At 52.3% G+C, this 10,533-nt stretch overlaps 1 protein-coding gene and 1 non-coding gene across 2 annotated transcripts; both read left to right on the top strand.

Annotated features, from left to right (window-relative positions):
• Positions 1-1,235: 1,235 nt before the first annotated feature.
• rpl29 (ribosomal protein L29) lies at positions 1,236-4,226 on the top strand. The gene is made up of 4 exons (XM_052474242.1): positions 1,236-1,358; positions 1,795-1,846; positions 2,083-2,147; positions 4,032-4,226. The coding sequence occupies exons 2-4, from the start codon at positions 1,810-1,812 to the stop codon at positions 4,140-4,142; spliced, it is 213 nt and encodes a 70-aa protein (XP_052330202.1). The 5' UTR covers positions 1,236-1,358; positions 1,795-1,809; the 3' UTR covers positions 4,143-4,226.
• Positions 2,293-2,518, top strand: LOC118381024 (small nucleolar RNA SNORA73 family). Its single transcript, XR_004824986.1, has one exon. It is a non-coding gene; the product is annotated as a small nucleolar RNA SNORA73 family (small nucleolar RNA).
• Positions 4,227-10,533: the final 6,307 nt, after the last annotated feature.

Genomic DNA, 10,533 nt, shown 5'->3' with positions numbered 1-10,533 from the left:
GGGGCCAACTGAACCACTGAACCACTGAGTAACCATACCACAACACACAGAGAGCAGGGGCCAACTGAACCACTGAACCACTGAGTAACCATACCACAACACACAGAGAGCAGGGGCCAACTGAACCACTGAACCACTGAGTAACCATACCCCAACACACAGAGAGCAGGGGCCAACTGAACCACTGAACCACTGAGAAACCATACCACAACACACAGAGAGCAGGGGCCAACTGAACCACTGAACCACTGAGTAACCATACCACAACACACAGAGAGCAGGGGCCAACTGAACCACTGAACCACTGAGTAACCATACCACAACACACAGAGAGCAGGGGCCAACTGAACCACTGAACCACTGAGAAACCATACCACAACACACAGAGAGCAGGGGCCAACTGAACCACTGAACCACTGAGTAACCATACCACAACACACAGAGAGCAGGGGCCAACTGAACCACTGAACCACTGAACCACTGAGTAACTATACCACAACACACAGAGAGCAGGGGCCAACTGAACCACTGAACCACTAAAACCATACCACAACACACAGAGAGCAGGGGCCAACTGAACCACTGAACCACTGAGTAACCATACCACAACACACAGAGAGCAGGGGCCAACTGAACCACTGAACCACTGAGTAACCATACCACAACACACAGAGAGCAGGGGCCAACTGAACCACTGAACCACTGAGTAACCCTACCACAACACACAGAGAGCAGGGGCCAACTGAACCACTGAGTAACCATACCACAACACACAGAGAGCAGGGGCCAACTGGGGTCTTGTCTCTCATATTTATACTGTCTCTGTCGGTATGCCTGCCCATCTGGTCATCATCCTTATTCAACATTACTATACACACAACTTTACAACAATTATATTTGAAAACCCTGCGTGTCACATTGTGAGGTCAATAGTTAGCATTAGCAACCTTGTGATGATGCCTGGCTAGCTAGTTATGCAGGACTGCCTTGTTTAAATGTGTTTTACAATAATTATTTTTTTTAAACTCTGAATGTCACATTTTGAGGTCAGGTCTGGCAGAAAACGAGAATAAGTAATTCCTAACATGAATGTACCCTGTCGTTCATGCACATTAAACACACGGTAGTATTATCCTTACCTTTGTTGTTCATGGTTGTAGAAAATCATGTGGACTGACAGTGACACCTGCTGTCTGGAAATGTTGATGGTGTTATGTCTTGTCCACTGCACTAGGCGGCAGTGTCCCCCATTCAACGTCTTGTCGTTTCCGGTCGCCGCTCCTTGATTCGATGGTTCATATTTGGGTTCGTTCGGTTCAGTTCTTTCTCTTCCGGTTTCCGTCTCTTACGTGTGGCAGGTAATGAATTTCACTCCTGACTCTAACATGTTAATCTACATCAATCCTCCTGTGTTTTTTAAGATTCTTATCAGCCATGAATGTGTGTTTATAGTGGAAATCACGAACCACACAGGCATCTTTATATTTGCTAAATGTGTTCCCGCTTGGATGATTAAAACTATATAACTCGGTCGGTTGTCCCTTTCTACCCGCTAGATATTCTTGCTAGGAAAACACACCAACAAACTCACCAAATTGAAAAATGTGTTAAATGTTTAGGATAATACTGGCATACGGTGATAATGTCAATGTTTACATCGTTGAAAACCCCCTACGGCTTGTTTCTATCTAGTCGGTCGTCCTCTTATAAATAGTGTAGCAGACATGAGTTCCTGCGTGTTTTTTTTGGGTCAGTTCTGAAATTAAACTAATTTCTGTTCTCTTTCGTCAACAGATCCACAGAACAGAAATGGCAAAGTCAAAGAATCACACCACCCACAACCAGTGTGAGTAGAAATGAATGGTTAGGAAGTTAAGCTAGTTATCTAGATATAAGTGATAGTGCCTAGCTAACTAGCTAGTTGTCAATACAGGATTAATAGCCTACCCGGTTGTTTCGTGTCCGTTTTCAAAAATAAATTGATTAGAGCTCTGCAGGAGTAGCCTGAATCCGGTTTTCAATTTTGAGGTCCTTGTTTCCATAAACGTGTTGACAACGTCTTTTTCTCTTGTCTGTCCACAGCCCGCAAGGCCCACAGGAATGGGATCAAGAAGCCCAGACCAGACCGTTACGAGTCCATGAAAGGGGTATTTATTGATCTGCTGGCCTATCGGCCGTTATGATTTGTTATGCAGTTGGTAAAGTTGCCTAAGTTAGATCAAGTGCATTGTCATTCAGATGTGGGTGCCTTTTGAATATAATAAATGGAACAAAATAAAAGGTGCCCTAATTCCGATGTGGACATCCGGTGAGGTTGCTCTCGCATGGCTCTGTCCTTGTGGCGTATGGGAGCGTAGCACTTTGGTGCTGTGACGTACAGTCCCGTTCCACGGCATCGCAGAGCAAGCTTTGTCCCCCCGGCCCCTCGGGCTGGTGAGGACGGCGTTCTGTATATTCCTACATCTTCCCAGAGCTCCTTGGGCCATGACTGGGGGGCTAAACCATGCATTGCACAACTTTTAGACTTAGTTGCAGGAGCTTCTACTCTCATGGCTTCATTTACACAGCCTGATTCTGAGATTTTGCTCAGTTATTGGCAAAAGCTCTGATCTCATCTGCCAAAGATTTAACTGACTTGCCTAGTTAAATAAAGGTAAATGTATAAAAGATCAGTATTAAGCTGTCTAAATACATCCTTATGTATGGACACATCTCTGGTTTATACTGTATTAAATGTACTCGATGTGGGGAAATGATCAGAATTAGCCTGTCTAAATGCATCCTGGATGTATCTCTCTGGTTTATACTGTATTAAATGTACTAGATGTGGGGAAATGATCAGAATTAGCCTGTCTAAATGCATCCTGGATGTATCTTTCTGGTTTATACTGTATTAAATGTACTCGATGTGGGGAAATGATCAGACTGGGAGGAAGGACGTCTCCGCGGGGCTGGTCTATTACCGCCAGCGCCTACATCTTTTCATACCGTTGTCGCCGGGTTTCTGTACGACTCCCGCAAGAACTGGTCACGAACCGCAGCCACACATTTATTTTGATTTAGACGGACGTGACGCAGCTTAACAGCCGTTGTCGTGGCGATTTTGTTCCCTATAGGCAATATTGAAATGTGTAGCAATTGTGCTAATAGAGGATGCTAACTAGTTTAATGATCCCGTCTTTAGCACAATAGGCTAACTGCAGCCTTCTACTGGGAGGTTCGAGTGGTGTGTGTGTGTTCCAAGACCTCTCGGAATTCAGATTGAGTTGGTGGGATTATTGGGTACCAGGTTCGATGCCTCAGTCCCCGCCCCCCACGCAATCTAGATGTATTTGATTGGTCATACAGCTCCAAACTAATTCACATTGACTCCTTAGAATTGGGGGGGGGGGGGTGTATGTTAAAACAATTCATGCTCGTCCACTTAGTCTGAAATTCAGCTAACGTGACCTGTTTGTCTGTTAAGCTTTAGTTTTTTGAATGGAGGGATGACGAGGTGGCAGGTAGCCTAGTGGTTAGAGTGTAGAGGTGACAGGGTAGCCTAGTGCGTTGTACTAGTAACCGAAAGGTTGCAAGTTCGAATCCCGAGCTGACAAGGTACAAACATGTCGTTCTGCCCCTGAACAGGCAGTTAACCCACTGTTCCCAGGCCGTCATTGAAAATAAGAACTTGTTCTTAACTGACTTGCCTAGTTAAAGGTAAAATTACAACAACAAAAAATATTAAATATTAAATGTGGGTGAGATGCTTAGTGAAGGAGGATATGGGGAAGAAACACGCTTTTTCATAAAAATATATTAAACTCCATGTCAACTGGCACTCAACCTTTCTGCTGCGTTGTCTCTTTCCTGGTCACATGTGAGGATGTGATGGTCCTCATGTACCACTCCTTACGTCCTGTTTTCTTACGCTTCAGATGTATATTTATACCTTATTGAATTAACTTTCAGTATTGTCTATATGTGAAGTTTGCCTGCAACTTACTCTCTCTCTACCTCTCCCTCCCTCTCTTTATCGCCCCCTACCCCAGGTTGACCCTAAGTTCATGAAGAACTTGCGTTTTGCCAAGAAGCACAACAAGAAGGGTCAGAAGACCGCCAACGCAGCAGCCAAGAAGATCGCTGATGCCGCCGCCCCTTAGACGGGGTGTCGCCTCTGCATCTCCACGGTCCATTGACTTTGTTACCATCACAATAAAGCTATGCTTTGCTTAAAAAAAAAAAAATGTATTGGGGTGTTTTACATTGTAACTTCATTTACTGATCTGTCCCTTTTAATATTACTGGGTTGACTGTCTGTGTTATATTTCATTAAATAGCCGAGCTCTCCTACCTCAACACCTCAACATGGATTTCATTTGGTGTGGCAGGTTAGCCTAGTGGTTAGAGCGTTGGACTAGTAACCGGAAAGGTTGCGAGTTCAAACCCCCGAGCTGACAGGGTACAAATCTGTCGTTCAGGCAGGGTCACCCACTGTTCCCAGGCCGTCATTGAAAATAAGAATTTGTTCTTAAATGACTTGCCTGGTTAAAAAATAAAAATTTCCAACAACACTATGGCATCCTTCAGCTTGGAAATGGAGATGACCAGAACTATGCATTACATTGGCACTAGTCTTTTAAAGGGTCAATCTGTGATTGGTACATCTGTTTTTGGACCTTACATTTGTGATATATATATATATATAGCCATTGATTCTTGAAGAATAACTTAAATGTCAGTGGTTCAATTGTCGTACCCCCATCAGAACCCAAACTGTTTTACTCGATTGTAAATAGGGCTGTCCAAAGTGTATTTGCAGAAGGATAACATGAATTGTGGAGTATGAGAAGCTCGGGTCATGGGGCTAGACTCTAGCTAGGGGGGTCATGGGGCTAGACGCTAGCTAGCAGGGTCATGGGGCTAGATGCTAGCTAGGAGGGTCATGGGGCTAGACGCTAGCTAGCAGGATCATGGGGCTAGACGCTAGCTAGGAGGGTCATGGGGTTAGACACTAGCTAGGATCATGGGGCTAGACACTAGCTAGGAGGGTCATGGGGCTAGACGCTAGCTAGGGGGGTCATGGGGCTAGACACTAGCTAGGGGGGTCATGGGGCTAGACACTAGCTAGGGGGGTCATGGGGCTAGACGCTAGCTAGGAGGGTCATGGGGCTAGACACTAGCTAGGGGGTCATGGGGCTAGACGCTAGGGGGTCATGGGGCTAGACGCTAGGGGGTCATGGGGCTAGACGCTAGCTAGGGGGGGGCTAGATCATGGGGTCATGGGGCTAGACGCTAGCTAGCAGGGTCATGGGGCTAGACGCTAGCTAGCAGGGTCATGGGGCTAGATGCTAGCTAGGAGGGTCATGGGGCTAGACACTAGCTAGGAGGGTCATGGGGCTAGACACTAGCTAGGAGGGTCATGGGGCTAGACGCTAGCTAGGAGGGTCATCATGGGGCTAGGGCTAGGGGTCATGGGGCTAGCTAGGAGGGTCATGGGGCTAGATGCTAGCTAGGAGGGTCATGGGGCTAGACGCTAGCTAGCAGGGTCATGGGGCTAGACGCTAGCTAGCAGGGTCATGGGGCTAGACGCTAGCTAGGAGGGTCATGGGGCTAGACGCTAGCTAGGAGGGTCATGGGGCTAGATGCTAGCTAGGAGGGTCATGGGGCTAGACACTAGCTAGGAGGGTCATGGGGCTAGACGCTAGCTAGGAGGGTCATGGGGCTAGACGCTAGCTAGGGGTCAGGGGCTCATGGGGTCATAGACACTAGCTAGGAGGGTCATGGGGCTAGATGCTAGCTAGGAGGGTCATGGGGCTAGACGCTAGCTAGGAGGGTCATGGGGCCAGACGCTAGGAGGGTCATGGGGCCAGACTCATGGGGCTAGATGCTAGCTAGGAGGGTCATGGGGCTAGATGCTAGCTAGGAGGGTCATGGGGCTAGACGCTAGCTAGCAGGGTCATGGACGCTAGCTAGGAGGGTCATGGGGCTAGATGCTAGCTAGGAGGGTCATGGGGCTAGATGCTAGCTAGGAGGGTCATGGGGCTAGATGCTAGCTAGGAGGGTCATGGGGGTAGACACTAGCTAGGGTCATGGGGCTAGACACTAGCTAGGAGGGTCATGGGGCTAGACGCTAGCTAGGGGGGTCATGGGGCTAGACACTAGCTAGGGGGGTCATGGGGCTAGACACTAGCTAGGGGGGTCATGGGGCTAGACGCTAGCTAGGGTCAGGGTCATGGGGGTCATAGACAGGGTCATAGCTAGCTAGGGGTCATGGGGCTAGACTAGCTAGGAGGGTCATGGGGCTAGACGCTAGCTAGGAGGGTCATGGGGCCAGACGCTAGCTAGGAGGGTCATGGGGCAGACGCTAGCTAGGGGGTCATGGGGCTAGACGCTAGCTAGGAGGGTCATGGGGCTAGACGCTAGCTAGCAGGGGGTCATGGGGCTAGACGCTAGCTAGGAGGGTCATGGGGCTAGATGCTAGCTAGTCATGGGGCTAGACACTAGCTAGGAGGGTCATGGGGCTAGACACTAGCTAGGAGGGTCATGGGGCTAGACACTAGCTAGGAGGGTCATGGGGCTAGAGGAGGGTCATGGCTAGCATGGGGGTCATGGAGACGCTAGCTAGGAGGGTCATGGGGCTAGATGCTAGCTAGGAGGGTCATGGGGCTAGACGCTAGCTAGGAGGGTCATGGGGCTAGACGCTAGCTAGGAGGGTCATGGGGCTAGAGGGTCGCTAGCTAGGAGGGTCATGGGGCTAGATGCTAGCTAGGAGGGTCATGGGGCTAGACACTAGCTAGGAGGGTCATGGGGCTCGCTACTAGCTAGGGTCATGGGTCATGGGCTAGACGCTAGCTAGGAGGGTCATGGGGCTAGACGCTAGCTAGGAGGGTCATGGGGCTAGACACTAGCATGGGGCTAGACACTAGCTAGGGTCATGGGGCTAGATGCTAGCTAGGAGGGTCATGGGGCTAGACGCTAGCTAGGAGGGTCATGGGGCTAGACGCTAGCTAGGAGGGTCATGGGGCTAGATGCTAGCTAGGAGGGTCATGGGGCTAGATGCTAGCTAGGAGGGTCATGGGGCTAGACGCTAGCTAGGAGGGTCATGGGGCTAGACGCTAGCTAGCAGGGTCATGGGGCTAGACGCTAGCTAGCAGGGTCATGGGGCTAGATGCTAGCTAGGAGGGTCATGGGGCTAGATGCTAGCTAGGAGGGTCATGGGGCTAGACACTAGCTAGGAGGGTCATGGGGCTAGACACTAGCTAGGAGGGTCATGGGGCTAGACGCTAGCTAGGGGGTCATGGGGCTAGACACTAGCTAGGAGGGTCATGGGGCTAGACACTAGCTAGGGGGTCATGGGGCTAGACGCTAGCTAGGAGGGTCATGGGGCTAGACGCTAGCTAGGAGGGTCATGGGGACGCTAGAGGGTCATGCTAGCTAGGAGGGTCATGGGGCTAGATGCTAGCTAGAGGGTCATGGGGCTAGACGCTAGCTAGGAGGGTCATGGGGCTAGATGCTAGCTAGGAGGGTCATGGGCTAGCTAGATGGGGCTAGACGCTAGCTAGCAGGGTCATGGGGCTAGATGCTAGCTAGGAGGGTCATGGGGCTAGACACTAGCTAGGAGGGTCATGGGGCTAGACTAGCTAGGAGGGTCATGGGGCTAGACGCTAGCTAGGAGGGTCATCAGACGCTGCTAGGGGGTCATGGGGCTAGACGCTAGCTAGGAGGGTCATGGGGCTAGACACTAGCTAGCAGGGTCATGGGGCTAGATGCTAGCTAGCTAGCAGGGGGTCATGGGGCTAGACGCTAGCTAGCAGGGTCATGGGGCTAGATGCTAGCTCAGGGGCTAGACGCTAGCTAGGAGGGTCATGGGGCTAGATGCTAGCTAGCTAGGAGGATCATGGGGCTAGATGCTAGCTAGGAGGGTCATGGGCTAGCTAGCAGGGTCATAGCTAGCAGGATCATGGGGCTAGACTAGCATAGCTAGCAGGGGGTCATGGGGCTAGACGCTAGCTAGGAGGGTCATGGGGCTAGATGCTAGCTAGGAGGGTCATGGGGCTAGACGCTAGCTAGAGGGTCATGGGGCTAGACTAGCTAGGAGGGTCATGGGGCTAGACACTAGCTAGGAGGGTCATGGGGCTAGACGCTAGCTAGGGGGGTCATGGGGCTAGACACTAGCTAGGGGGTCATGGGGCTAGACACTAGCTAGGAGGGGTCATGGGGCTAGACGCTAGCTAGGAGGGTCATGGGGCTAGACGCTAGCTAGGAGGGTCATGGGGCTAGATGCTAGCTAGGAGGGTCATGGGGCTAGATGCTAGCTAGGAGGGTCATGGGGCTAGACGCTAGCTAGCAGGGTCATGGGGCTAGACGCTAGCTAGCAGGGTCATGGGGCTAGATGCTAGCTAGGAGGGTCATGGGGCTAGACAGCTAGCTAGCTAGGAGGGTCATGGGGACTAGCTAGGAGGGTCATGGGGCTAGCTAGCTAGAGGGTCATGGGGCTAGAGCTAGGAGGGTCAGCTAGGGGGTCATGGGGCTAGATGCTAGCTAGGAGGGTCATGGGGCTCATAGCTAGGAGGGTCATGGGGCTAGATGCTAGCTAGGAGGGTCATGGGGCTAGACGCTAGCTAGGAGGGTCATGGGGCTAGACGCTAGCTAGGAGGGTCATGGGGCTAGATGCTAGCTAGGGGTCATGGGGCTAGATGCTAGCTAGGAGGGTCATGGGGCTAGACGCTAGCTAGCAGGGTCATGGGGCTAGACGCTAGCTAGGAGGGTCATGGGGCTAGACGCTAGCTAGGAGGGTCATGGGGCTAGATGCTAGCTAGGAGGGTCATGGGGCTAGACACTAGCTAGGAGGGTCATGGGGCTAGACACTAGCTAGGAGGGTCATGGGGCTAGACGCTAGCTAGGGGGGTCATGGGGCTAGACGCTAGCTAGCAGGGTCATGGGGCTAGACGCTAGCTAGGAGGGTCATGGGGCTAGACAGCTAGCTCAGGGGGTCATGGGGCTAGACGCTAGCTAGGAGGGTCATGGGGCTAGACACTAGCTAGGGGGGTCATGGGGCTAGACACTAGCTAGGAGGGTCATGGGGCTAGACACTAGCTAGGGGGTCAGCTAGGCTAGGGTCATGGGGCTAGACACTAGCTAGCTAGGGGTCATGGGGCTAGATGCTAGCTAGAGGGTCATGGGGCTAGACGCTAGCTAGCTAGGAGGGTCATGGGGCTAGACACTAGGGTCATGGGGCTAGACGCTAGCTAGGGGTCATGGGGCTAGCTAGGAGGGTCATGGGGCTAGCTAGGAGGGTCATGGGGCTAGACGCTAGCTAGGAGGGTCATGGGGCTAGACGCTAGCTAGGAGGGTCATGGGGCTAGAGGGTCATGGGGCTAGACTAGGAGGGTCATGGGGCTAGATGCTAGCTAGGAGGGTCATGGGGCTAGACGCTAGCTAGCAGGGTCATGGGGCTAGACGCTAGAGCAGGGTCATGGGGCTAGAGCTAGGAGGGTCATGGGGCTAGACACTAGCTAGGAGGGTCATGGGGCTAGACGCTAGCTAGGAGGGTCATGGGGCTAGACGCTAGCTAGCAGGGTCAGCTAGGGGTCATGGGGCTAGATGCTAGCTAGGAGGGTCATGGGGCTAGATGCTAGCTAGGAGGGTCATGGGGCTAGACACTAGCTAGGGGTCATGGGGCTAGACGCTAGCTAGGAGGGTCATGGGGCTAGACGCTAGCTAGCAGGGTCATGGGGCTAGACACTAGCTAGGGGGGTCATGGGGCTAGACGCTAGCTAGCAGGGTCATGGGGCTAGACGCTAGCTAGGAGGGTCATGGGGCTAGACACTAGCTAGCAGGGTCATGGGGCTAGATGCTAGCTAGGAGGGTCATGGGGCTAGACGCTAGCTAGGAGGGTCATGGACGCTAGCTAGGAGGGTCATGGGGCTAGATGCTAGCTAGGAGGGTCATGGTGCTAGACGCTAGCTAGCAGGATCATGGGGCTAGACGCTAGCTAGCAGGGTCATGGGGCTAGACGCTAGCTAGGAGGGTCATGGGGCTAGATGCTAGCTAGGAGGGTCATGGGGTTAGACACTAGCTAGGATCATGGGGCTAGACACTAGCTAGGAGGGTCATGGGGCTAGACGCTAGCTAGGGGGGTCATGGGGCTAGACACTAGCTAGGGGGGTCATGGGGCTAGACACTAGCTAGGGGGTCATGGGGCTAGACACTAGCTAGGAGGGTCATGGGGCTAGACACTAGCTAGGAGGGTCATGGGGCTAGACACTAGCTAGGGGGGTCATGGGGCTAGACACTAGCTAGGAGGGTCATGGGGCTAGACACTAGCTAGGGGGGTCATGGGGCTAGACGCTAGCTAGCAGGGTCATGGGGCTAGATGCTAGCTAGGAGGGTCATGGGGCTAGACGCTAGCTAGGAGGGTCATGGGGCTAGACGCTAGCTAGGAGGGTCATGGGGCTAGACACTAGCTAGGAGGGTCATGGGGCTAGACGCTAGCTAGGAGGGTCATGGGGCTAGACGCTAGCTAGGAGGGTCATGGGGCTAGATGCTAGC

The sequence above is a fragment of the Oncorhynchus keta genome, chromosome 21 (genome assembly GCF_023373465.1).
Source record: "Oncorhynchus keta strain PuntledgeMale-10-30-2019 chromosome 21, Oket_V2, whole genome shotgun sequence".
In the NCBI taxonomy this organism is placed as follows: domain Eukaryota; kingdom Metazoa; phylum Chordata; class Actinopteri; order Salmoniformes; family Salmonidae; genus Oncorhynchus; species Oncorhynchus keta.
Note: the sequence above shows the minus strand (reverse complement) of the source record. Positions and strands in the feature narration are given on the sequence as shown.